This window comes from Cebidichthys violaceus, unplaced genomic scaffold, assembly GCF_023349555.1.
Source record: "Cebidichthys violaceus isolate CVI_PGR_0920_01 unplaced genomic scaffold, fCebVio1.0.p SCAF_20, whole genome shotgun sequence".
Taxonomy (NCBI): domain Eukaryota; kingdom Metazoa; phylum Chordata; class Actinopteri; order Perciformes; family Stichaeidae; genus Cebidichthys; species Cebidichthys violaceus.
This window is the reverse complement of record NW_027176373.1, coordinates 4,748,745-4,775,958: the sequence shown is the minus strand read 5'-3', so window position 1 is coordinate 4,775,958 and position 27,214 is coordinate 4,748,745. Positions and strand designations below refer to the sequence as shown.

The following is a 27,214-nucleotide window of genomic DNA, read 5'->3' as shown; positions in this document are numbered from 1 at the left end:
TTGGCCCGTGAGACGAATCAAACAAGATATCGAAACATGCAGTGCAGATGCAACATGATGGTTGAAAATCCATCTTGTTGTAAATGTGTATGCGGCATATTCATCGTTTTATGGCCTGCATGGGAAAACGGCAACGTGAAAATGTTGATTACTAATTTCAGTTGGCAGCAATAAAGTAGAACACCCCTTTCTCACCCTTTTGACTGGAACAGCCTCTTTGGGCAACTAGGAGAGAGAGACTGTTACAAACTGTCAGGTCCAACTGCGCAAAAATACGACGGCCTTTTTGTGAGTGTAATGAAGGCGTACAAGGGGAGTGCGTCCGTTTCAAAATATTGTTTCATGCCTTCGGTGAGAGACAGACAGAGTTGTGTCGGCTCAAATTGTAAAAGAAACACAATGAGTCATTGTGGAAGGGGAGGGGACAGAGAGAGCACGTCGGGAGTTCACAAGGGAAGCAATAATATTCTGGAGCGCCCACTCAGTCTACCAAATCTGCAGTTGCACGCTGACTGAGTCATTGGAACCGCAGTGATAATTTGACACCTGTTGATCAAACAGGCCTGCGGACAGACTGCACACCGTGCTGCTGAGCAGAAAGACTGCTTTCACAGATCATGCTTACATGCTCATTATTTCCATGAAATTGTGTTATGTCAGTGTTTGGATTGAAAGCATTATCTACTTCCTTTACTCTGTGTTATGGAAATTCTTCAGTTTCTTGGCCTGCATTTGGATTTATCAGCACATTCTCACCCGTTACGTTTACAATGGGCCATCTGATGGCCAGGAAAGAATAGATCAAATAGATTTTAAAGACAAATGAAAGTGTAAGTTCTCTACACTTTTTATTTTGTCAATTCTGTTGGGGCATCTTTAATGCTTGGTACACATAAAATCGGCAATAACTACATTTTCTTTTGGCCACTTGGGTGCAGTGGAAGGTGCGACCACAACGCTGACATTATTATTATATTATAACACCTTAGCTAACAGTTTGCTTGTTTGCACATCCAGCAGTGGAGAGTAACATTAGCATGTTTCTGACTTGATTTACTTGATTACTTTTTAGCTCTGTTTTTGGTCTCTACCATCTCCTGAGCAAAATATCTGTCTCTTTAGTTGCTAAATGCTCCACTTTGTTCACCAGTTAGTCCGTAACTTTGTCTCTCTGCTATTTGGTGCCGGGATAACTGGATTTAGAAGTAAGTTGTTACTGCTTTCCAGCTCAAAGGGATATTGCTTTATGGCACAGAACATGACTCTTCTGCCAGTGCACATAGCTCAGTGAGTTTCACCGCATTCTCCAGGAAAAATTTCGCTTTGCATTTGCTGTGAACACACCTGTTTTTCGGCTCCTATATCTCCACCATGAATCACTCTAATTAATAATAGAAGAGATTCAACATATAAATGTTAGGATGACGCGCTACAGGTCAGGAAAATCTCACATATTAGCCCTTTCATTTTGAGGAAAAAATGTGATTACTCAGGTTAAAAACAGAGACAACCAGTAATCAGAACCTTGGTCTCATCGATTTTTATGAAAACGCTGATGTTGGGTAAATATTGTGTGGGCGAGAGTTTGGGTTGGGGGGGGTGAATGGAGTTTGAACTTCTGCTTTTGATTTCCATTCCTCTGATAACATTTCGTCTCCAGCGGGAAAACAGTTTATCCAGCCTTCCGGAGCTCTATTTAATGGAAGCCTTCAGGCGACGACCCGTGTACGGACCGCTCTGCTGTGGCCTAGAAATGAATCAGCAAAAAGTTTTCAAAGACAACTCTGAGCTCCATCTTAAGCCATGTCTCAAGTAAATATTCCAGTTCTTACTGTGTATGACTCAAATGCAAATGATTTCATTACATGTGGGCACCATTTAAACACGATAGTTACAGCTGAAAACAAATCAGACAATCTTTACTGGTGTAAAACACTGAGAAAACTTTATGGGTTAAAATTGTGAGCAGAGGTACAGAGTACATTCAGCTACATTGACCACTTTAAAATAGAAATATTTCTGGTATGTGTAGCTGTAGAATGGCATAAGGCTAAATTAACAAACCAAATACATCAGACAGAATTAAGAAGGTTGCCTTCTCACTAACAAATACACAGCTGTGTAACCCCAATGCAATGCCTCTTTCTATTTCATGCAAAAAAACATTCAGACAATCAAATGTATATACACAGAAATCATACAACAATACGTTTTAAATAAGGTGACAAACCCTTAGTTTGAATTTACAATAAATATGTTGATGATCATATAACATCCTTAAAAAACCCTTTACATTGTTAACAAACTATAATCTTTTGTCCAACATATTCTAAAATACAGATTATTTTCATATGGTTAAAGCAAAGGGTTTGTTTGAGAAATACTGATTGCAAAATGTCCTCAATCATTCGATATCATCACCGAGTCAACAAAGTGTCAACCCTCAACTCTTAACGGGACACTGAGGCTGTCTCCAGCTCTGAGCTCTGATCTCTAAACTCCACCATCTAAATGCACCTACAACCACCCAATCTAACAATGTTTGAATCATAACAGGATGCATAACTATCTGCATGTTTATGACCATGTCAGTTATCAAACACTGTGCTTTGTAACTTAATAATGAACATGTACAAAAATATGTGATGATTAATAACATGATGAACAACAATGTATCAATCAATAAACAATATTATAAATGATAAATTCCACTTGTACTACAAGAATGATGCAGGACATGTATGAATAAAGTATTTACTGTATGTTAACCATGTAGTTATCGGGAATAGTGGTATAAAACGAGTCAAGGGAGGAAAAACAATCAGGGTGAACACACGCCTTCTATCTGCTTGGGATTTAGGAAAGTCACCAACTCCCGAATGCCGTCTTCACATATTGTGGTCTGAGGAGCTGTACTCAGATTTCCTCCCTCCTCTTTAAATTTTTTCCAGGTTTCTGAAAAAAAAATATGCTTGAATTACTATATAAATCAGTCATCAAAACCCCAAAAAATTCAGGGGGATTTCACCGAATTAAAGTATTTGCAGAATTTAAAAACAATACCTTCATCAAGTGTTGTCAGTAACGTGTAATTTTCTGGATGATCCACAATATCTTTTCTTAGAACGTCACCAATTTCCATTAATTGTAAAACACCTGTATAAATAAAGAATGAGAGTCATACATTTGTGCAGCACTACTGTGTATTTGTCTTGAAGGAATAGTTTGAATACACTCATTCGTTCTTTTGCAAACGTATGCAGGTGTCGTTCAAATACGTTTGCAAGTATGAAATAAACACATATGCAAATGAGCACAAATGACACCTGTGCATCTTCACTTAAGTGCAGCCCAGAGAATCATAATGACAGCTTCAGGTGAGGAGACTGATACCACTATTGTGTCTATACCAGAAAATATGAAAATGCAGCCAGCAGCCGCTAGCTTAGCTTAGCATCAAGATTTAAAACGAGGAAACAGCTAACTTGCTGAGAAAATCCTTCGACCAGCACCTCTAAAACCCACATAACTTGTTGTATTTAGTCTTTTTTAATCCATAAAAAAAGAAGTCTAAAAGTTCTGATCTTAAAGCGGGTTATATGCTAGACTATGTCTCGGTTAGCTGTTACCCGTTTGACTAACGGACAGATATCAGAGTGGTATGACTCTTCTCATCTGTCAAACTATTACTTTATTATAGTTCCCTCCAGTAGTTACAGTACCTTCTACAGTCTTCCATACTTGCACTTCAACCTCAGCAGTACTTTGTCTTTCAACAGCAATGATCCTAACTGTATTGGGTGGATCCACTTTCAAAGATGAGTCCACTTTATACACCAAGAGGCTATTCTTATATCCGACGTAACACTGGGTCTGGTTTCTTCCAGCTCTACTTTCTAGAGAGACAAAACAGACACAAGTTATGCAGATGGTGTTTACAGCCAATCAGCATGATGTCAGTACAAACAGTTCATTATGTTGAACATATTTGACTACCTGGACAAGTCTTGCAGCACTTTCCCGCTGATTTGATAGGATGTTGGCATGGGTACTGCTTGGGACACGTGATGCGTTTGCAGTCCTGGAGGCCATCAGTACAAGTGCACAGGATGCATTCCAGGACCTTCCCCAAAACTGGGTGCCACATGTCTCCATGTGAGTACGTCTTGCCATTGTATAAACAAGCTGAGAGAAATGGAAAACATCTGAGTGTTGTGCTACATGTGGAAGTGATCGTAAAGTTGTGAGGAACATGTCTATAAAATCAAATACCTGTACATGATCATTCTGTTTGGACAAAGTCTCACCTCTTTGGTGTTTCCTCTGCAACAAAATCTTCACGGTGGTCTCTGAAGCCCCTTTGAGGTTAAGTTTACTGAGGCTCAGGCCTCGAGGAGAATTCCTGACCCTGAAAGGAGTGGCACGGTCGAACCGTGCCCTGCTCTGCTCTCCAGAGCACTGGTCCACTGAATGCCTCTTTTGTAAACACAGATATAATAAAGAACAGTTATCTTTCATCCATTCAGCTCTTGGCTTTACTTGCTTTTCCCCTGAGATAGCTGAAAGAGAATCAAATATAGCCCTAAATCATAGAAGTTTATACCCTGGAAAAATGGAAGTTAAAGAAATAATTTGAATGTGATCCTCGAGTGAAAATAATTGATTCGCATAGTGAGGTGAAAGGTCAGCATGAGCTACAGAGCAGCTCCCCTGAAGCTTGTAGTGACCTCAGTGTTATGTTCAAGAACACTTCATCAGAGCTGACACTTGCCTGTGAGACTTGAACCCAAGTCCTGTAATTACAGTGCAGCTGCTCAACCGATAGCACACATTTACATATATTTTCATAGATAGTAAAGTTTAATATGAAAGCAGTATCTAAGATATGTTCATTTTAAGAAAAATCAGCTAGAACATACCACGCCTCTGTTCAGTTGCTGGTTTCCATCCTCAGTTGATGAGGACCCACTGGTGCCATGATCTAAAGATCAAAGAGAATAAAAAAGGTGAGGACAATGTAATTCATATGGAAGCCATAATAAGGGTTGTAACTAAAGAATGATTATATATTGACATTAAGTGGAATTGTATCATGATGATATGATCACATTGTGATGTTCTGTCTGATTAAATGCATTACAGATCCACTGCATTGAATCATTTTGATTTTTTAAAGCGTAATTTTGCATCTACTTGCATATTGTGATATATATCAATATGAAAAGATTTTTTTATGAACAAGCCATATGCTCAGGCCCTAATACTCAACATATTGTTGCAGGTTGGAAACAGAGTAAAGCTATTTTTCTCAGCTTGGAGGAGTTTGATTACCTTTACACACCAAACAGCAGGTATCTTGGACTGAGACCGGTGAGGAACAGGTGATTGGTTGGCATGTTTTCAGACCGCAGAAGATGTTTCCATTCTGAGAAAAGAAGGAGTGGGATTTTCTAAATTTATCTCCAAGTATGAGCTCCAGAAAGCAAGGCTCAAGTACCGCAAGGTTTCTGCAGGCCTCTCGAGACCTGCCTACCTATCGATATGGACTCAGATTCATGTTATCCAGAATAAGAGAGACAAAGTCCAAACAACATAATCACAGTGTCTTCTGAGATCCAATGTTCTAGAAACAAATCAGCAAAAACGTAATGAGACATCACATTTGTTTTGCTTTTTTCCAAATCAATGTAAATGTTCTATTTCCACACGTAAACACACTCCCACCAGTGGCTGCTGAGCTAGTGCTGTCCTGCTGATCGGAGGCAATTATGTCTTCAGTGTTTTGCTAAAGGACACAAATAACTACAAATACCGACAATAAAGTAAAAAAAAGTTTAAAAAAAAACAGAAACAGCATGACTAAAACAAGTTAATATTGTCTAAGAGATCCATAGAAGAAATGTATTAGGATAAATGTGATTTGAACGGCTCTTTCATTTTTCTGTTTGTTAATATTGTTATGTGTTGTCTCCCTGGAAACATCTGCTAACGAACACCACTTATCAACTCGTAAAATTAACTTCTCACATCACGCAGCCTTTTATAGGACAACTCCAGAGTGATGTCAATTTTGGCCTCACTTCTGCTTTCCTCTCCGATATCTGCTTTTGGTTTTCTAAATCAACATTGACATCAATTTTGTTGTGCCTCAACCAAACTAAGTCAACACACAAACCAAAGGACCAGCCACAAAATGTAATGGAATTTAAACTTTTACTGAATAGCATTAGCAGCCTTAAGTTAGTAGATGCAACAACACTACCTGAAACAAAACAAACACACACATAACGAATTTTGCAAAAATCTAAAATCTGTCAACGAATTTTGGAAAAATCTAAAATCTGTCATTGCATATATTATATATAAATATGTGATATTTTAATACATGAGCAACTGTTGTACAGGTGGTCTCTATATGCTACTAATGTAGAGGCTCATTAAACAGTAATATAAAAAGGCTTTGGTGAACATAAACTCACATTTTCTAATTGTTAGAAAAACATTGTGTTGAGTTAAGTTTTTAATCTAGTAATTAAAAGCTTTTTCACTGATTAGAGCTTTGTTGGGAAAAGAATAATTCTCAATCAAAGGAGGATTGTGAGAAACTCATTGGCAGGTTTTGTCATATTTCTTTCCAGATTAAGATACATCTGAAAATTCTGCACATTTTCAGTTTCACTCTTTTCATTTTCTCTCTTTTTTTATTGTCTATAAAGCACATGGTGCATTTCCTCTTAAAATCAGTGTATAAACAACATTTCACAGATAACTTGAGCTCATGTAAAATTGCAGACTTTAATTATCTTACATACTGCATGCATTTGAATTGAGATATTCTTTCACCAGATCAATAAAAGTAGTCATTTAGATGCAACTTACAGAGCATGTGCACATGACACACTGATTGCTTTGCTTGGATGGGAAGAGGTCGAGCTTAGTGAAGGTCTCCCCTGGCTGATAGATACTTCCATTATGCCTGCAGGACTTCACTGAAGCTCTCAGCCCTGCAGGGATCCTGGGCTCATCTGAGGGGACAGGACCGTATTTAAAGTCACAACGAGAATCGTGTCTCTCTTAAACTCTGATAAGTTGTTTGGACAGTCTACCTGTGCATCTTGGACAACACTGCTGAGGCTCAGCTACTGGGTTTTCACATGGCAGAGCTGGACACTTGATTGTTTTACATTTCACATGACCTGTCTAAGAGAAAGCAATATAAGAGTTTACACGCACCTTTAAATCCCAACCACAGAGTATTTCAGACAGTCGAGCGGCTTTAGTGTAATCTTCCTTTAGGTTTGTTTAGAAGGGATTCATAAATGTACCTCTGAGCAGACACAGCGCATGCAGAACATGAATCCGAAGGGCTCCAGATAGGGATGCCAGCTGTCTCCTGGACTGTATGTCTTGTCTTTAAAAGTGCATACCACCCCGGGCCCTGATGGTCAAACAAACCAAATGATCAAAATAAGGAGGGTGAGCTACACGTGGCATCAACAAAAACATTTCCTGGTGAACTGATATATAAAACAATTGTCAAACACAAACATTGTTCAATGTCAATCCACTTTGAGTCATTCACCAGAGAAAAACATGGGCACTGCAAATGCCACTGATCCAACTTCAGCCCATTAAGAAACAGAAGTTGAACGTTATATGGCTTCTCTGACAGAATTATATAAATAAGCTTTTTCAAAAAAAAAAAAAAAAAAAAGTTATGTTTAGAGCAATAGAGGCTGTTTATCTTAAAATATCAGTTCAACTTTTGCTGAATGAAACTTAACTTTCTCCATCAGATTCCCATTGTCATGCTTTCCCTTATTTTAAGCCCTTAACACTTTTGATCAGGACAGAATAAGCATCAGCGGGGTCTGGGTCTTACCTTTCCGGGGTTTTAGCTCTGTTTCTGTAAACCAAATGATGAAAAAGAAGAAAAATGTGGGCTTCATCTTTTACATGTGCGTGATCCTGAGTCTTCAGCGCGCAATAAGTGTGTTTCTGCAGGACAGAAACTGCAGGACAGTGTGAGACAAGGTAAATAAATAAATAAAATCCAACATTTTTCCTGGTTAATTTATGGCGCCTCCCTCAGGAAGCAAACGGTAGCGCCAGTTCAGAAACAGGGACGAGAGAGAATGACATATGTGGAGGAAGTGGTATATTTTATTAGTAGCAGGAAGTCATTTACAGGGGACACAGGGGACACGACCATTCCACTTTTTCAGAAGGTAGGATTGGACCCTTCCACGTTTTACAGTCCACCAAGTAATGTAAAAAATAATCAGGAAAATTGCAGGCACTAGGACCATGCGGAACTCCCCTCCTTCTCCTCATTCAAACCGATTGAAATAGTCGGCGAGCAGCTCTCATGTACGGCGAGTATAAATTAAGGTTTACGTTAGCAATGTCCCCAAAAATGAAAAAAGACGGAGGACATAAGACATATTATATTAAGTCCAAAAAAGTCATAGAAAAGTCGTTGTATAGTATGTTCAAAAAAGTAATAATAGTATATTATGTTAAAAAAAGGCATAGAAAAGTAATATTATAGTATATATTAAAACATTTAAAAATAAGTAATAGTATATTATGTTAAAAAAGTCATAGAAAAGTAATATTATAGTATATATTAAAAAATGTAAAAAAAAGTCATAGTATATAGTATTTCAAAAACGTAATACTATATTATTTTTGAAAAAACGTATAGGATAGTACATCGAAAAAGTAATTAAAATGTATATTATATTAAGTCCAAAAAAATAATAGTCATAGTATAGTATGTTGAAAAAGGTTATTAAAACGTTATAGTATAGTATGTCGAAAAAATTCATAAACAAGTCATAGAAAAGTTGTAGTATAGTAAAAAAAAAGTCATAAACAAGTCATAGCATATTATGTGGAAAAAGTCAAATTATAGTATGTTGAAAAAAATTGTTACAAAGTCATAGTATTGTGCGTCAAAAAAGTCATTTTATATTATGTCGAAAAAGTTATAAAAAAGTCAATTATAGCAAGTCAAAAAAGTGATAGTAGCAGCAAAGCTTTTTGCAGTGGCTAACCTAAAAAAAAAAGTGCTGGCTATGTATAGAATATTGGGGTTGATATTGATCTTTTCAGCTAGGCCTTTCTTTCAGGTGGGTAAAATACAGTTGGCTGCTGCCCGTGCACAGCAGAATGCTTTGCTCCTGCATCGGTACTCCTGCCTGTTTTTACAAACTAGGGGCTTGCCGACCATCATCTACTGTAGGTACCAATGAATAAGCACCTCATACAACCCCACTTCAAAACACCCAAACTATCCCTTTAACTTATATATGGTCAGTCACGATGCTGTCCTTTGAGTGGTAGAGGACATTGGAGAGGAGTGGAAGCGACTTTGTTCTGATCATATTTTGTATTTTTGTTGTTGTAATCTTTGGCCTTGGCACACACACACTCAGACTTCTCCAATATGCGTAATTTCACAAGAAACTCCAGTTCTTTCTGTTTTCCTCCAGCCTCTCTCCTTTTAGAAGCAGGTTCTTGGTGCAGCTGTTCCATCCGAGTAACAGACACAATATGACTACCAAAACATGAAAGAAAACTTGCATCATTTTCATGAATGTTTTGAGTGAAGCGGCTCAGTGGACTGACTGTGCTCGTTTGAAATGCCATGTAAAAAAATAACAGCTATTCAAAAATGCCATTTTCATGGCTAGCTTACATGCAGACCTTTACAAAGTGATATTCCAACATATCATTGGCATGAATATCCATAATAAGGTTAGATAACAAGAAAATCACTCACCATTCTCTTCCAGTCAGTTTCTAACCTGTATTTTGTGTTGTATTGGATTAAATATTATTGATAGGCAACAAAACCAGTCTGAAAACAGCTAACAGCTAACAAACAGCTAAACATTAGGCTACAAAGAAATGAGGGCACCATAAAGACAACAACTTAATACTGTTCTCCATTTATTAATACACATGGGGGAATTTAACAGTGCAACCATGTTAAAATGACATTAAGATCCCTACAAACGTACTTGACGATATGACAAACAAAAAAGATGAGACCAATATTCCTACAATGAGTCCAGTACTTCTGCTCCCTACATATCGCCAGCCATCAACAGGCTTAATAATAAAACATTTAGTTTGAAGAAACAGTTTCATTCAGAATTCCTAAAACCCACAAAACTGAATTTTCTAAAATGAGCTTCCTCTTGATATGGAGGAAATGGCATGCTTCCAACATTACAAAGATCTGAAACAGGTCGAGACCAAGATTAAAATCCCCAAAAATGTAACCAAAAGCTGGTCATTAGATGGCATTCCCCTTTTAAAAGCTGCACAAAATTTTCATCTGGACCACGGCTCAAAATGATTACCTAATAAAAATGTCACTTAAATGCACATCTGTATCAAACATGCCAATCGTTTAAAGGTTTATGTATGAAGGTATCGGGGTGTTTTTAGGTAGCTAACCATCGAGACACATTGTTTTTATTTACTAAAAACAGGTTCCTCATACTGTATGTCCAATAATCTGTGTGAGAACATTGATAATTAACGTCACAAGCAAATGTTAAACACGTATGGAAATCCACCTCCTGGATCGGACTCACCTGAGTATCCTCCACTAAACAGGATTTCAACACAGTCTAAGACAGACAGTGGTATATACACTGGATTCAACACCTGTTGTTTAAGTTATACTTCTTAAATGTCTGAAGTACAAGATATTGCATTATAGGATGAATTACACCATGTACACAAACGCACTAAGGCGGAGACACACACACACACACACACACACACACACACACACACACACACACACACACACACACACAGCAGAAATGGTGGAGACTCAAGAGCTGCTGCTGCTGCTGCTCTGCGCCGCTGAGTCGCCCTCCTGCTTCTGCCGTTTCTTCGCTCTGATTTCATTCATGGCTTCCTCTATGGAGCGAGTGTCCCTCTTATTGGCCACCGGCACTGAGAGAGAAGAACACCAACATAAAGAGTAAATACAGACGCAGGAGGAGATCTGCGATGTGAATTTAAGTGAGGCAGAAGCAATCGCAGTGATGAACGCAACAACATTTACTCACCGCAGCCATAAGCGCTGTTCGCCTCTAGTGTATGTGCTGCATCTTTTGCAGCTGAGGTGCCGATCAGGTGGCTGTACTTGTCTCTGTAGTTGGAGTTGGGACACGTTTCTGGCTTCTTTGTCTGACTGGATGCTGTTTCCTCCAACGCAGCCTGTTCCTGCAGCGAAGAGGAAACAAAACGTCTGAGACTTTTGACGGAAAATCAAGGATAAATCAACCCGTTAACAACAGCAATGCTTGGGTGTTTCTGTGTTGAATCTGTACAAAATGTATGTTCTTTGTGCATAAGAGATGAAGACTGTCAATCTATTTATTACAAAATCTATTATAGGGATCTTTTATAGCTTTTCCGATCTAGTAGGATAACCGCTGTGACTTTTACGTGAAAGTGACGACGGTGCTTATTCACACATGAGACTGATCAGATTCATGTAAAGGGGCGCATGTCTCGCTGAAAGACAAAAAGAACATCCGGTCTTACTTTTAGTCTTCGCCGTTGCTCGGCCAGCTTGGGATCCCACTCCTCTCCTTTGCGATAGGCTTCCAGCTCCTCATCAGACGGAGCAAACTCCTGCCTCAGCACAAAGTGGAGATCAGTCACATTTCCCCCATATTATTACATTATTACCCAACGCTGGATTAAAAAGCAACATTTTCTGACCTTCTTGAAAAGCATGACGTAGCGGCTCTCCTCGTCCTCCCCAAAAGAAAATGAAGTCAGACCAGCCACCTCTGCAACATCATGCCTATGACACCGTAAAGAAATGTGTGCATATGATGCTATATGTCAGGTTTCTTTCATAAAGGAGCTTATTGTATTTATCTGAAGGAACTACTTACAATATACTCCTTTCAATCTTCCCCATAGGATTGTATTTTCGTTTCTGCTGTAAACTGTCTTGAATGAAATCCGACACTTCTTTCTCCATCTAGACAAGCGACGTAGAGAGAAACAGTCTGTGTGATTCAACACTTTTTACAATCTAATGCAAGGTCTGTCACAAACTATACTTCAGTGATGCCTGGAATGTTATTCTTGAGGTTGTCATAGAAGTTCATTTATATTGCATTACATTACATTGTTGTGGTGTGTGCCTAGTAAAGAGGCCACATGTGTATACAGTATATAAACATGTATCAGATGAAACACTCACTTTTTTCCTGAAATCTGCTTTCTTTCTTTTCTCATCTTCCTCCATCTTCTTGAGTCTTGCTGCTTGCTCTTGAAAAAAAAGAACATAAATACATTTAATAATTGTAAAGTTTCCGTAGATCACATAGTGTTGCAGCTACAACCGGCCAGCTTACTTTGTCAAAGACTGAAGTCATGAAAAAGGCTAATAAAAAGGGACAGAACTGCTCTACTCCCAAAACCACATTTCCGGATCATTCAGGGAAAGTAAATCCTATTATTTGTTGCAGGTGTCTAAAGCCTCTGATGTTTAATTGGTAGGCATCTCATGACAGTTAATGAAACAGATTTGGTCACTTTATTTTGTCTACATACAGTACAATGGCTGCAGATAATGGTTTGTGAAAAGTCAAAGCTGTGAATGTATTGGCAGAGAGAACAGGAGGTAATACAGGCTTACAGTACATGTTTATATAAAGACAGACCACTGTTGAATGCTATGACGTGTCAACATCCAGGAGACAGATTGTTGCAGATGATACAGTGCTCGGTGTTTACATGGTGCTTTGAGCAGGTTTGTAGTACAGCAACAGTAGTACCACATGTAGTCTGACTGGCTGTTTGATTATGGTCTTAAGAGTTAATCGACACATCATGGATCTGGCCAGCAGATATCGCCATTTTGACTGATGCTTCGACACGGTGAAAACCATTTCCATTAGTGCTTCAGAAAGCTCAGCTTCCCACATCACTAGTCCAGACCCTGACCTTAGTTCTGCGGCAGACTGCAGGACCTGCGCGCTCCGTTAAAACAGGACCCACAGTGCTTACTTGACACACATCTAAGTCCCTTATCGTTTCCATTTCAACCGCTTCAAACTACCGCAAAACGAGCTGTTATTTTGGCAAATCATAGTGTACCTCGAGCCTTTCGTCGGCTTTCCTGGTCGCCGACTGTTGGAGGCTTCTCCATCGAGTTTAAGATTGAGCCTAGGAGGTCCGCCATCTTGAAATGAGGGGGGGAAAGCCGTGCAAGTTGTTGTTGGCGGCAGCTGGACGGAACTGCGCACGCGCAGATGTCCAGAGTTCTTCTTCGCTGGATTGAATAACCGGCGTCTAAAACACGTGTCGCCATCCTGTGTACCAGGACGTTATATCAAGCAGTGGTGGAATTTAAGTAAGTCGACTGCTTCTTCTGCTTGACTAGGCCTATTTCTATGTTATACTACTTTATATCAAAGATGTATACGTCAGTTTATAAAAGGTGCCTTGTTTTGGAGGAAACTATCCAACAATAAATCAGCGCTAATGTCAACTAGACACCATTCAAATGCCACTTAGATAATAATGAATCAGGAATAAAACCCAATAATAAATATAAGCTATAATAAGTGCAATTTTTGTTTTAATTACGATTTTGAATGGAGGGTATTCATTGTGGTGTAGTAGTATTTCTGCACTATTTGCTACCACACAACGTGATTTAAACTGATCAGATGGGTGTACTTTCAGCACAAAAGTTATCCAGAGTGACCGTAAATCTATATTATAGGTCATTCATTAGTAAGAAAATAATAATTTAATTTCTCTATTTCTTTTTCACTGATTGACATTTTTACAATGGTAGTTGCAGTCATGTGATTTGAGATGAGGTAACTTGAGTATGTTTTTACTCTTCTTAAGGAAAGTTGCTTTTATGTTTTACTTGTTGCTGCCCTGTGCTTCATTCATAGTCATTTAGGCTGCTAGGCTAGGTTGAAAACAAATTTTTGTAATCACACAGATTAGATCATGATTAGTCCCTTAAAGGTGATTTCTCTGTACACATGTGTGTGTACATATGCACTAGGGGGCATGCTGCACAAGTACATGTCTGTGTGTCTATGCCTTGTGTTGTTATTGTTTTGTTAACAATCCTCCCCTGTGTCACTGGAGCAGAGTGTTTTGTGCTGTTTGATTGTCGTTTCACAGCATCAGCAATAACGCATGAACTACTGCCATATTCAGATGTGGGCAGAGCAGTGGTCGAACAGAGGGCAGCCCTGAAAGCACAGCCGGACAGACAGCATTGTGCTGCTTACTGTGTCTAAAACAAACAGGTTCACTAGTATTTCACCTGTACTTATAACTTTCGGAGGGCTTGTTCTTTTGAAGGAGTCCTTTGTGGTACAGGCACAGGGGGTGTATGTAAGTACAATTCAAAAGAACTTTCTGTGTTTCTGTGTTCTGGTGAACAGAACAGATCATTTACAGCGTCTCTACATCACAGAGCAGGTTGAATAATAAAGTATTGTTATGCACACCGAGCACACAAAATGACAGTATGACACTTTGTAAAATGCTTAAATGCAATCTTAAATCCTCAAGAAGCTGCAGCTGCTGACTGAGCTGAGTAAGCTGATAGTCCTGACCTACAGGCCTCAGACTGCCATCATTCAGCGATACTTTGTTATTGTGATTTGGACAGAGCACGACGGACTCCTCCCCCGTGGTTGAAATGCTGTATAAATGCAGCATCAGCCTGTCAACAACACTGTCTGGATGCTTATTGGTACCCAAACATGAAGGGACTGAGCTTGGTTCTCCTTGTGCTTCTCCTGATGCTCGCAGTCGGGGAGGGTAAGCAACGTGGATACACCCCATTTTATTACTGTGTGAGACCAAATCAAGCAAATCAGGATGTGGCAGATGCTCAGACTACACTGGGCTTTTTTTTGAGGAGAAGTCAAATTAAATGATGACATCACAACTTTACAGTTTTCTTAATAACTTCTTTTCAAGATGAATGGATTTGTTGTGATGACAGTTTATGCAAAGTTGATCAGGAATGTGGGGAACATATTTAAGATTTTTTTTTAAACAATTATTTACAGGCAACGATCCAGAAATGCAGTACTGGACATGTGGGTATAGAGGACTCTGCAGACGGTTCTGCTATGCTCAGGAGTACATCGTTGGTCATCACGGTTGCCCTCGAAGATACAGGCAAGACTGCTAAGATCGGAACCGTGCACAACATTGGAATATTTGTACTTTTATTGCAAATACAAAACTATGCAAATGATTGCTGATTGTTAGACTTAAGCTAAGTTGTACTGTGCTAATTTTCAGGTGCTGTGCTGTGCGGTCTTAGCACCTGCATGCACCAGCATGGAGCCGGACATCTTCAGTACAGCCGGCAGTTGAAATCCTGGTAACCGAACCCATTCTTCTGGATGAACCACTTTAACAGCTTTACTCCCACTCTTGGACTTCAAACGTGCAGTGGAATCTGACAATGAGTGCTTTTGAAGTGGACTTTATTTAGTTAGATCTAGTTAGATTAGATCTGCAGCTGCAATCCTGTTGCTCATAGATCTCTTATCGTTGCCTGAAACGGAGTGTGACTGATCCTGTATCTCACATTTAATAACATCAATGCTTTGTGAACAGTCAGTTCAGCTCTCTGAAATGCAGTGTTGCCAATAAATGCATTAAAAAATAAATTGACTGATGCTTGGGTTTGTTGCTGTTAAGTTATAATAATAACAATAATAATCACCATCAGCTTTAATTCCCCAAATATGATTTCAAAGTAATTATTTCAATTTACATGTTAAAAAAGCTCAAATATAGCATAAACACTAACTCTGCAGCCCTTTACCGTCTTGACTTGGAAGCATGGAAATGAGTCCGGCATGTTTTTGCTCATTGCTGCACAGACATGACACAATAACGGTCAGGTGACTGACCCAAATAGCTGTGATGGAATAGAGCTTTTGTGAATGAAGTGTTATGTCTCCTGTCTGCGTTAATGTCATCTCACCACTCTGTCTGTCTGGACAACACTGTCTGGAACAGACGGACAACGTCACAATCCAACATTCACGTTCCATTTTGTTAAAAAGTGACATGCCAGCTGGAAACAAATACACTCACCTTGGTTTGAGGAACAACATTACAGGACACACTAAATGCTGACATTTAGTAACCAAGTAACTATATCATTCAAACATTTTATTATCATTTTGATATGTAGCAGAGCCAACAAAGCCAGGGTCTGAAGATGGTTGATGGCTGGCCCAGACTAGTAGGTGTTAAAGGGATGGATGCTATTTGTAAACATGAGCCGCTGTATTGTGCTCTGCATTGTCATCTGGGTGGAATCTTTGTGCTATTCAGACAGCGCAGCGTGACCAAACTACAAAGGGGGTAACCCGCCACGAACCTGTTTACATGAGGCTGTCTGTCTTCAACAAAGCCGACAGCTTAAATGAGAAAGTTATCACAGGATGGATGTATTTTTAAACTGTAGCCATGTAGAACTGTATCACTGCAGAGAAACAAGGGTTGGAAGATGCTGTGGGCGCTTTTGAAGTTGAGGAGGAATCACAGACATATTCTAATGCAGCGCAAGTAAGTCCTGCTGAGGGGTGCAGTTCCTCAAGTCTCAAAATAAAATGTCATTCATTAGAGAGAAAATCACAGATCCGACACTTGGCTGTAACAATAGTGTCTTGACTGCAAAAGTTAACATACCTGTTCTAATTTGGCCTTTAAATTTGGGTTAACTTTAATGGTATCATTGTTTATGTTTTGATCGATTGTTATATTGATGCTCATAATACCATAGAACGATGTAATCATAAATCATTAAAAACATGACATAATAAAGAAATGTGTAAAAGCCTCAATGATTAACTTTAACTTATACATATATACATTTTAGTACACAGTATATAAATACCATTTATTCATATAAACCTATCATGTACAAGTTTTTTAAGTATATCTTCTGCTTCGGCATTAAGAGTTAGAGCTCAAAAAAATAATTATTAGTCAATAAAATAAAATGATCTCTACTTCACCAGTTGGAGCAGTGCAAGTTTACAGCCTGACCATAACAAAAATACCGGTTTACAACTTCCATTTCCTCAACTATAAAGACAAAGAGACAGAAATCTCAGGAGTCCAGACTTGTCCTGAAACCACTCGGCTGTGTGATTCCGGTCCCTGTTGAGATAAATGGTGAGTCTCCAGTGAGTCAGAGCACTACAGAGAATATTTTCTAAAAGGCCCTTTGTGTTGACCAGTCTCACAGGCCTTCCGATGTCATGAGTGTTGTACTTTTACAACCATAAAGGCCTGATTGATGGAGCGCTGCGGACGGTTGTCCTGGTAAAGGATCTCTGAGGCTCTGTTAAAATGCACCTTCAGGTCTTCTGTCAGCTCAACGTACAGCAAATGTTTCTACACCTCAAGTCTGTTTCTCACTGCAATCGTCTGAGCTCCTTTCCTTTACACTTCATTTGTTTTTTGCTCTGAAATTTGTATATAATATTAAGGAAACAAGTCAATTTACAGCATCACAGCGTTCATGAGCATGAGTAATGTCTGTAAATGAATAACGATTGTGTGGGGACGCTCTTGGCACGATAATAAAACATTTTGAATCGAGTATTTCTAACCACAGAATGAATACGGATGAATACTTACTGATGCCATTGTGCTGCACAACAGAATAACATCTGTTCAGTACTTTGCGATCCACGACAATAGCCCCGCAATAAACACAATCATTAAGATGCTGTTGTATTGGCTTGTATTATAATGTACAGGCTTTGTCATTTGTGTTCACACCCTGATCCAACCAAACTTTGGGCTGTAGGTCTTTGTGTCTGATCGTCACGTAGACTTTTATAGGGAAACAGACGGCATAATATAACAATTCCCTTTATACAGGAGCAGAACACAGTAATAGATCACGCGGTGACATCAAATCTACCTGACCTGTTTGCAGATGAAGGATTTACTTTTAAACTCACCGCTTCCTTTGAAGTAGGTTACTAACCTCTTTACAGACGCCGTGACGATCGCCTCAATAAGATCATCTACGGGTAGAACTCAGCCACTTGTTGCTCATCAGAGCGACTTTTGAAGATGTGGAAGGTACCAACATGCATTACAGAACCACACAATAGATCTGTATTAATGGTACAAAGATACATCTAAAGAACAGCCCATAAATGACTGCCTGTGCCTACTTCCACCCAAAAATTCTACTTCAGTTAAATAGCCTAATGAGGTGCTGTATAGTCAAATATTGAACAACCAAATTTGGAACTGCTTTTAATGTTAAACAGAGAAACATTCAGATATAGCTTGTTGTTCAGAGGCATAACAGCTAAAAGCTTCCTTGACGAGGGGGGGGGGGGGGGGGGTTATGATAAAACATCAACTGCAAAAAAGTACTAAAGTTGTTTAATTCAGTGCAAATTCAACACCAAGAGGTGAATTTGAGCATCTTTTAAAATTCATACACCCCTTGAGTTTATGCATTTTTGCAGTACAAAAAGATTTAGGTCTTTTTGTTTAAGAAACACAGTTTTACTGTTTTAATACAGTAGAACAACTTTATGTTCTTCCATCTTAGACAACTTCTAATAAATGAGGAGCAGATATGCAAATGTCAGCACGACCACCGTTTTATCACAAAATATGTTATCATCTGATGCTGCTCAGTTCTTATAATCCAGCTGTATGTGCAGGTTTTAAAGATGAGCTATCGCAGAACATATCTCTGCTAAAGTCTCTGGGATTTTAGTGATTAGGTTGAGTTCAACTTTAGAAAATGTGAGCATAGTGTTGAACGTGAAGTTTATCGTCTCCGGCATCCAGGTCTGTTGCAGAATTACTAAATTATCTGCATATGATTGTTTAATAAAACCCAGAAAAGCTTTTTCTCTCAGCAAAAAGCCAGATAACCAAATGCTGTAATTCATTCAATCCATTTCTTGGAATGCTTTTTTGCTGGCTTTAAAAGGGCAGAATTACAAAAAATATTGCACAAAACTGTGTTGTACAAGACTAGAACACATTTGAAATAGCAATATGTCTCACCTGCATTAAACCATGTTGAAACAAGGTTTTTATATCTTTTACAAACATTGTCAAAATCTGAAGATACTGCTGCTGAGACAGTGAGGTGGAATCTTTCACATTAGCGGCAATGCACAAACTAGCTACTAACTATTTGTTTCTCAAATAAAATACTCAATAAGGAAAGCTTTTGTCAATTATGCAAACTGCCCTCACAATTACAGCATCGGGCTGATCTAAGCCTGAGAATCTGATTGTCTTAGCTAAAAAATGAAACTGTCTGATGGGTTAACTGAGGTTTAAGCCGGTTCTCCTTCAATCCAAAATGTAACCCGACGCTTCATGTTATAGATTAATCAGTGCTCCACAACGTATGGAAGAAAAAGTAATAAAATCTCTTTAACATGTCAAACGAAGTGGAATAAGAGTGCATCGACAACAACACTCCTTTCAAACAGTTTATAAAAAAATAAAGAGCCAATCTAACAATCCATGTGCCTGCCAGGACAGAACAAAGCAAACATATCAGAACGTACATTTTCATTTGTTGTTACAGAGCTGGATTAGCGGTGCGTTTTAGGACAAAAACTCAGACTCACTCAAAAATTGGCAGCGAACATTTGAGAAAAAAACAACATCCACTGGAAAATAACAAAAGCAGTTATGAACTCAATATTGACAACAGTAAAACAAATCTTTGCAAACGTATTTACATTGATCACTTACTAAAATAGAAATATATCTTTTTCCATCATCTCCTCCACTAGTATGATTGAACCGGTCACAATGAAACATTGGAGATGAGCAGTGCTCAGTGCACACCAGTAAAAACACAGAACGCTCCTCGTTGGGCCAAAGACTAAGACGGCATATTTTGTCAAATTCAAGAACAGAAGACCCATACAATATTTTGGCAGTCACTACAACAGCATTTCAATATTTAAATTTGGTAAAAATCGTATGGATATATTTCATTACTTTTAGTAACAAACAATTGTCTACAAATATATAAAAAAATGTTTCAGCCTGACAGAAGTTCAGTCCAACTCTGGAGCTAGACAGTGATTCTAATGCTGTTTAAATTATAGTGATGATCTCATGATTTATACAGCATTAAAGAGACAGTAACACATCTTAAATGACAGGCCTCTGCTCCCTGTTATTGTTGACATATAAAAGGTAGGGCTATGGCTTTACTGTCATTAAAACAATAAATTACTGCATGCTTCAGATTTACCTCGCTAACGAGTCCTTTTGGTGTCTGTTCTGAATTATCTTGAGCTAAGTCGACACCCGGGTGTCAGCGCAGCTCAAATATGCTCCCCGTCATTAGCACGGAGCGTCGAAAAGGCTTAAAGAGCCCATGAAGTGATGTCATGCGTTCAAAACAGCCAAAACTCTTTTACGGAACATGTATGAATCTGATTTTGAACTTGCACTTATGGATTTAACGTTTAGCTGATGTCAGGTTTCAGATACAACACTGAGTATCTTTCATAGTGGTAGTAGGCCTGCTAAAACTACACAATTTCACATTCTACCTAGACCATTTCTAATGACAGAATTTAATATTTGATGACACTTTTAAGGGGCCAACTGTTCCCAAACAGACAAACCTTGGCTGCACATTTGGTTAAGCATTCACTATTTCACTGGATGTTTTGGCTGTTTTGAGTGCAACACTTTAGATGAGCCACTTTTCACTTCATAGCGCCTTAAGTTTGTAAGTTTGTGCAATTTAGGACATTTTCATATTGTCCTTTTAAAAAAACAAAACATTTTCACAGCTCTGTGACAGCTTAATGTTAATTCAGCTCTAAGGCCTATTTTGCAAAAAATAATGACAAAAACTATATATTAGGGTTGGAAGATGGGACAAATACATCAGCTACTAGCGACAGACTGAAACTATGCCCAATGGAATTTGTTGTAAATTCACAGAAATATGTGCATTTATATGCGTGTTGCAACGGGATTTAAGGCTTCAAACATGATGCAGGTATTTAACCACTAAGAGCACATTTATATGGATCTACAGCAGTTTTTGGAGCCGGCAGAGTGTCCTACATAACACATAACCTGCACTCTAGTGTGGCCTTCTACAGACATCATGTCAGTCTGTTTAATGGCTTTTGTAATTCAGTTGTAAACTGCAGTTTTGCAAGTGCAACACACACAGTTGGTCATATGGAGCTGATGTAGTGAACACACCATCAATCACCTGATAAAGTGGTGATGGTGGACAACTGGAACAATGTCTGCCCTATGGACCAACCCTAATACGTAGAACGCATGGTGATGTGGTGGCACCGAACAAAGTTAGAAAAGTAAAAGCTATATGGCCAAAGATTTTGCAAACACATGTTATGGCCGTGCATCAAAACGGAGCATCGTTAGCACTAAGCTAGTCCAAGGAAATGATCGGATGAGCACCTCTTCCAGTCGGGCCGAGCTATAATGTTTGGCTCCAGGTTACACTTTGTGGAGTCCTGTCCCAGTTCACTCCACACCGTTTAAGAATTTGTAGTCACAGAGGATTCTGATTCTGGTGCCTCTTCTCGGCAGATCTCATCTTTTACGAAATTAATTCCACTTTTGGTCCCCATTGTCCTTTCTGAATTTCATCATCAGCATCTGAAAAGCTGGCGCAACCGTGAAGGACTCAGATGGTTCCTTGCGGTCCAGGGCAGCTGGCTTTGCTTGTATGTGTGTTGGTGGCTCGGGCTACTCACATTCAATGATCTTCAAGGCAGGAGCGGTCATTTGTGAAACAAGTAGATTGGCCTCTGAAAACCTGTTGTGATGGGGGGGGGGGGGGAAGAAGAAGATGGAAATGACATCAAGCTAATGTGGTGAACAACATGTAAATGCATACATTTGCTCTGAAAAATTAGTGAATTACCTCTAATTGAACACTTGGGGGCCCCAAGGTACTCAGAACTGGTGAAGCCCACCTCTCTTGTAAGGTACGATGCAAACTGGTCAGGTCTGAGACGGATGCTGTGAAAATTCCTGCCAATATTATCCTGTCGAATGAGAGGGAGGACAAATATTTCAACCAATCAAACCAGGCTTTAAAAATCACCAATACACCTGGTAAATCTCAGGTACATTAGCTTTCATCATCAGACCCGCCATCTTAGTTTCCTACCGTCAGCTTCTTCCTCCTCACGTAGGACTCCCAGGGCTGTGGCTCCAGGATGAACATGCCTCCAGGACGGAGGTGTCTGTAGACTCTCTTGAAGAGCCGCTTGAGGCCACAGTCTCCCCAATTCAGGTGAACCCACTTGGTAACGCTCAGGCACATGATCACGTCGTACTCTGGCCGCTGAGTCACCAGAAGATTATCGCTCTCCAGAACATAATTGGCCTGAAAGGAGAAAAAGAGGTTTGGTGAGGAAAACAGACTGGAATGGACAAACTATTCTGTGCTACTCAGCACTATGACCAAACCAGTTAAATTTGAGCAAAAAGTGAACCATATAGCTATTATTTTGGTGTTTATTAGACGCATATCTCACTGAGCAACAGATGTAATTTCAACATTGCCTCTATGCTTTAGCTCTGATATAGACCAGGATTTATTAGCTACATATAGCCCAGTTTAAACCATATTTTAAAAACATCCATACATATTTATAAATGCATAAAACCTTTAAATATGTGCCATAAGCACTGCACACCCCCAGGTTTATAGTATAACTGTTATTTTGTCATATACAAAGGTTCTGTTTACTTACATCCCACAATGCAATGTTACATTTAATGCACGTTTAATAGGGGCAAAATTTAAGAACGTAATTTGCAAAGACGTAGAACTTTGTAACAATTTTAAAGTATGTTCGAATTCATGCTGACATCGATTTCTCAAAGGACATTTTAGTGCATGTGCAGGAAACATCCAGTAGAGTAGAAGCTCCACACAGCTGCTAACTGAGACACCGTTTTATTTCTCTGCATCGACGGATAATTCGACAATTCATCTTAGTGGGTAAGTCCATAAATTCTATGGTACGTTTACGCATATCGTTGTGATCGGGCCTAATTCAAATATCCTCAACCACTTGGCCGTGGCCTCAGAGGGCCATCTAGTGGACCGCGGAGGTACTGCCAAGTGGTTAGCTCGGGGTAGATTTGTTAAACAAACAATCGGCAGCATGACATTTCTCCCTCAAATCCATCTTGTGTAGTGCCGGCTGAGGGGGCTCGGGCGGTCGTCTTGAGGCTTTTCACTCCTTTAAAAAGATAAGCTCTGTGCTGCACTGCCATTATCTCTAATGCTCGTAGCAGGGAGGAGGCAGTTATTGATTATATTCATGAAACACTACGGCGTCTGCATCTCACCAATTCATGTGGCGGCCTACACAAAGCCTCTAAGGCGCAAGGCTAGTGGAGCGAAGAAACTGAATGGAAATTAGCACAATAAAAACCTTCACGAAAACCCTTTTCTTTTTAAGAGAAAAGCTGTCGTAACATTTGTCAAATATTCAACCATGGGTGGCATTGACAGGCCGGCATGGCATTAGAAAATGCTTCCAGCTACATTGCAACATCAACCTGGTGAAAAGGACAGCTTCCTCTTTACTGCTTCCATCTTTCAGTTCTTAAAATCACTGGCAGCTTCAGGGCACAGTAAGCTTCTGGTTGGAAACACACACATAGAGGTGTGCAATAGATACAAAAACGTAAAAGGTGGACAAAGTAAAGATAAATGAGACTGATAAATGATTGCTTTATACATCTGTATTAACTTATAAAGGGGGGGAAACCTGTGTCCTTTTAACTGGGAGCCGAGTAGACTTTAGCTGACAAGAAAAAACATTTTTTATTCAATTGTAAGCAATGTTTCAAAGTTTACATTGATCCAAAATATATTAAAACAACAAAAAGTTGTGGAAATGTGTCGAGGATCTACTGCACATGTTTGATGTATTTTCCTTTGTAGGCTAAATGACAATCATATACCAAGATGCATAATATGGGAACCTCATTCATGCTGCCGTCTTACCTTGATGAAGGACACATTTGAGGGGAACTCTCCGGGCCGTGTGGTGGATGTTTCCGTTAGTGGGGGTGCAGCGATGGGCCCCCTGGAGATCCGTAGGGACACGGGGAAAGAGCAGCTCACAGAGTGATCAGCGGGAGGCGAATCGCAGTCTTCCTGCTCCATTTCCTCTGTTTTGCCGACCGGCCTCTGGGTCCCTACCCCGTCTGTGCGGCAGGAGCCATTGTCATTTCCGGCCTCTGCGGGGCCACTTTCTCCTTCCACCGATTTCCCGTTTTCTTCCCTGCTCTTGGCGTCATTGTGCTTCTTGTCTGCGTGACTCTCGTCTCCATTCCTCTCCCCCTGCTTGGTGCTCTTCTTCTCCTGCGTTGCATGCCTGGCCTCCTGGGTCTGTAGTTCAGACAGATAGTGTCTGATGTTCTTACGAGCTGCGTGTACCAGACCACTGTCAATATCGAGGCCCAGTATGCGGGCAGGTCTTAGCATTTTGGCAACATAGAGCGTTAGGTGGCCCGAGTTGCACCCCAAATCAAGAACATCTTTACCTTCAAACCATTCTGGACGAAGCACACGTACCCGCGCGTCCTCACTGGCGCCAGGGTTGCGGTAGCCATAATACTTGTTGTAGTTCCCATACTGAAACTTCTTCTTCTGCTGCTCCTTCGCCTGGTTGTGGGACTGCTGGCGACCTCCTGGCACGGTTTTGGTACCACTCCTTGGTGTGTGGAAGGACTGAGAATTTCTCGACCCCCCTGTACCAAAACTCCTGTCGCCACATCCTGACCTCCCAATGGGCGTAGAATGGGTCACCGGGGTCTCCATTTTACCGGAGTTGCGCCTCCGCTTGCGTCTGCTTGTGTGCTGGTTTGTTGCCCCTGATATGGAGGAAGTGGAATCCTCTATAGATACAGATGTCATCTCCTCCTTGCAGCTGGCTGAGTTGTCAGCCGAGTGCTCATGGGAATCCTCTGTGACACTGGAGAAACTGCTGGACTCTTTGGAGACATCTAGTGCAGAACATGAGGCTAAAATACCTGGAAGCGGCATAGAGGTGCTAGTTTTAACCTCACTTTTTCCTGATTCCGAGAGGCTTACCTGTGCGGTTGAAATCCCACTACCACCACCCCCACCTCCCCCTCCATGGTGTCTGTTGCGGTGTCTCTTCCGACCACTGCTCTTGAAGGGGGACACCATGAAGCTACCGTCTGCACTGTTAAGGTTCAGCGGATCCGTGATGTCTCTGGGGATGAGGATCTCCACCGGGTCTCGACTCTTTGCTGGCAGCGGGGAGGATTTGGGCGTCTCTGCATTGAGAGCCCTGTTGACCTCCTCGTCCAGCAGGCTGTTGAGATTCAGTGGGTCAAAAATGTTCCCACCCAGGAGGAAGTTAGTCGGCAGAACAGAGTCACTCTCGGAGTTGGCCCTTCGTCTCCTCTTGCCAGATGTTGGATGCTTGAAACTAGAGTTTGCCGTGTTGCGCCGCTTCGTTAGCTTTGTTTGTTGCGGTTGTTTGGAATGATGAAAGCTGTTCCTGCGATTGATGTTGTTCTCGTTCCCTCTGGCTCCCTGTCCGGCATCGTCCAAGTTGATGAGTACGTCAGTCGAGCTGCTGTGTTTCGGTGAGGCTTCGGTGCCTGAGACCGGACAGGCGGCTGCAAAATCCGGGGTGGCTGCTGTACCCTCCACCATCACGGATACATTGCTGTAGCCTCCAGTGCATTCTGAGAGCTGCAGGGATGAAGTTGAGCTGGCATGTGGACTGCCAGTTTTTACAGTATCCTCATCAACAGACATCTCTTTTGGTTTTCAGGGCTGATGCAGACATGGAACGGAATTTTTTATTTTCTGGATCTGAAAGTCACAGAAAAAGATCTGTCAAATAAATTTTAAAAAACTAGCACAAATCTTTTAAAGTGTAGCTATGCTGCAATCACACAGTCAGCACTGCAATACAAAGTCACATGTACCAACAACTATTTGAATATGTTTCTGAGATTCTCAAAAGACGAGGGTCACTTTTAGTGCACGTGGTTCAATAGCTTTGTATTGCAGTAAGAGGATGCACCAGATGACCCCATTACCTTCCACTCATGTCCGAACATACAGGTAGAATAATAACAAAAGTCTCCGTTTTAGATGTAAAGTCTCTTGCACTAACGTTAACGTTACGCCATTATCAGATTGGGTAATCCTGCCATCTTGAAGCGTGTCTACTCAACTCAGGCGTTAAACGTTAACTGACCTGAAAAGTTTAGGAGTCCCCCTGTGTTGGACAGTTATCTAGTTAGCATGATGCTAGCTCCTAGCTTCTCTCTCGCGGGCCACAACACTGAAACGTCGACAAAACGTTCGGCTCCACTCCGGCCACAAAAAAAGAGCCGTTAATAGACAAACCGTCAAGTACCCACCTCGATACGCTGCTGCACGACTCCCCCGAAAAAGAGTCACATTCGGCGATACTATCTAGCAGATGGCCACCTCTACGCAGTCAACAGTGTAGTCACCATCAAAGTAACAGTCTCACCTCTCAGTTCTCCCCGCCTCCGACCGGACTGTCACTGCCGCGCGCACTCGCTCTCGAGTCGAGCTAACGTGTTAGCGTAGCTTAGCACGCGAGCGTCCACATCAACACAAACGGTGGCGAGCCACGCGAACGCGCAAGTTAACGCTAGTCTGTCCGCGGTTTTAAAAGGCTCCCTCTGTCTTCCAAAACTGTCTTGAAGACTTCTTCGGTGAACTCCTTAGTCGCCCAGTGTCGGGCAGGTTGGTGAATAAATTATTCCATTCGCGGATAGAGTCGGCATGGCGGCGCATCCGGGCTCCGAGCTGTAGTCCAGGATGAACTGGGGCGGAGATCTGTGTGACTGGGAGGAGGAGAGCTCCGTGGATATTATAATGAGCTCCACTGATCCTCATGCGAGGAAACACACAAGTATTGACTTATCCAGTCCTAACATCACATTACGTTGTAATAACTGTTGTTTTAATATACTTTCAACACAACATGTAGTCACTGTGCATATCTATGAGTAGGCCTATAAATATATACTAGTTCATTGCAGGGTAACACATCACTCACAAGCAGGAACCAGTTATTTCTGAATATTCTAATTTTTATTTGAT

General features: G+C 40.5%; 4 protein-coding genes across 5 annotated transcripts; 1 reads left to right on the top strand and 3 right to left on the bottom strand.

Moving 5' to 3' along the window:
- Positions 1 to 1,918: 1,918 nt before the first annotated feature.
- chrdl2 (chordin-like 2) lies at positions 1,919 to 7,973 on the bottom strand. Its single transcript, XM_068715769.1, has 11 exons — positions 7,883 to 7,973; positions 7,326 to 7,438; positions 7,107 to 7,200; positions 6,880 to 7,025; positions 5,332 to 5,425; positions 4,920 to 4,981; positions 4,308 to 4,476; positions 3,997 to 4,185; positions 3,723 to 3,896; positions 3,064 to 3,156; positions 1,919 to 2,955 (listed from the first exon to the last, which is right to left on the bottom strand). The coding sequence occupies exons 1-11, from the start codon at positions 7,947 to 7,949 to the stop codon at positions 2,822 to 2,824; spliced, it is 1,335 nt and encodes a 444-aa protein (XP_068571870.1). The 5' UTR covers positions 7,950 to 7,973; the 3' UTR covers positions 1,919 to 2,821.
- Positions 7,974 to 9,940: 1,967 nt separating this feature from the next.
- On the bottom strand, positions 9,941 to 13,270 carry spag7 (sperm associated antigen 7). Its single transcript, XM_068715770.1, has 7 exons — positions 13,150 to 13,270; positions 12,251 to 12,318; positions 11,937 to 12,025; positions 11,758 to 11,842; positions 11,578 to 11,667; positions 11,097 to 11,253; positions 9,941 to 10,980 (listed from the first exon to the last, which is right to left on the bottom strand). Exons 1-7 carry the CDS (start codon positions 13,232 to 13,234, stop codon positions 10,856 to 10,858), a joined length of 699 nt encoding a protein of 232 aa, XP_068571871.1. The 5' UTR covers positions 13,235 to 13,270; the 3' UTR covers positions 9,941 to 10,855.
- A 1,519-nt stretch (positions 13,271 to 14,789) lies between these two features.
- Positions 14,790 to 15,361, top strand: defbl2 (defensin, beta-like 2). The gene is made up of 3 exons (XM_068716457.1): positions 14,790 to 14,847; positions 15,102 to 15,213; positions 15,340 to 15,361. Exons 1-3 carry the CDS (start codon positions 14,790 to 14,792, stop codon positions 15,359 to 15,361), a joined length of 192 nt encoding a protein of 63 aa, XP_068572558.1.
- Positions 15,362 to 19,530: 4,169 nt separating this feature from the next.
- Positions 19,531 to 26,904, bottom strand: mepcea (methylphosphate capping enzyme a). 2 transcript variants are annotated; one of them, XM_068715767.1, is made up of 5 exons: positions 26,500 to 26,904; positions 24,095 to 25,942; positions 22,238 to 22,456; positions 21,989 to 22,112; positions 19,531 to 21,880 (listed from the first exon to the last, which is right to left on the bottom strand). In XM_068715767.1, exons 2-5 carry the CDS (start codon positions 25,883 to 25,885, stop codon positions 21,846 to 21,848), a joined length of 2,169 nt encoding a protein of 722 aa, XP_068571868.1. In that variant the 5' UTR covers positions 25,886 to 25,942; positions 26,500 to 26,904; the 3' UTR covers positions 19,531 to 21,845. The 2 variants fall into 2 exon arrangements, with proteins under 2 accessions (XP_068571868.1, XP_068571869.1); XM_068715768.1 differs by having other exon boundaries at positions 26,616 to 26,904.
- Between the last annotated feature and the right edge of the window lie 310 nt (positions 26,905 to 27,214).

Bases quoted from the DNA above. Each gene is read 5' to 3' on its own strand.
- chrdl2 (XM_068715769.1), bottom strand. From the start codon at position 7,949: ATGAAGCCCACATTTTTCTTCTTTTTCATCATTTGGTTTACAGAAACA. The intron at 7,026-7,106 runs GTAGACTGTCCA...CTGTCCCCTCAG, and splicing joins GTGTTGTCCAAGATGCACAG to ATGAGCCCAGGATCCCTGCA. The intron at 2,956-3,063 runs GTATTGTTTTTA...TTTTTTTTTCAG, and splicing joins ACTGACAACACTTGATGAAG to AAACCTGGAAAAAATTTAAA.
- spag7 (XM_068715770.1), bottom strand. From the start codon at position 13,234: ATGGCGGACCTCCTAGGCTCAATCTTAAACTCGATGGAGAAGCCTCCA. The intron at 12,319-13,149 runs GTACACTATGAT...TTTTTTTTCAAG, and splicing joins AAGCCGACGAAAGGCTCGAG to AGCAAGCAGCAAGACTCAAG. The intron at 12,026-12,250 runs GTGAGTGTTTCA...TCGCTTGTCTAG, and splicing joins AAGCAGATTTCAGGAAAAAA to ATGGAGAAAGAAGTGTCGGA.
- mepcea (XM_068715767.1), bottom strand. From the start codon at position 25,885: ATGTCTGTTGATGAGGATACTGTAAAAACTGGCAGTCCACATGCCAGC. The intron at 22,457-24,094 runs GTAAGACGGCAG...TTCTCCTTTCAG, and splicing joins CAAATGTGTCCTTCATCAAG to GCCAATTATGTTCTGGAGAG. The intron at 21,881-21,988 runs GTAATTCACTAA...CCATCACAACAG, and splicing joins CCCCAAGTGTTCAATTAGAG to GTTTTCAGAGGCCAATCTAC.
- defbl2 (XM_068716457.1), top strand. From the start codon at position 14,790: ATGAAGGGACTGAGCTTGGTTCTCCTTGTGCTTCTCCTGATGCTCGCA. The intron at 14,848-15,101 runs GTAAGCAACGTG...AATTATTTACAG, and splicing joins GATGCTCGCAGTCGGGGAGG to GCAACGATCCAGAAATGCAG. The intron at 15,214-15,339 runs GCAAGACTGCTA...GCTAATTTTCAG, and splicing joins GGTTGCCCTCGAAGATACAG to GTGCTGTGCTGTGCGGTCTT.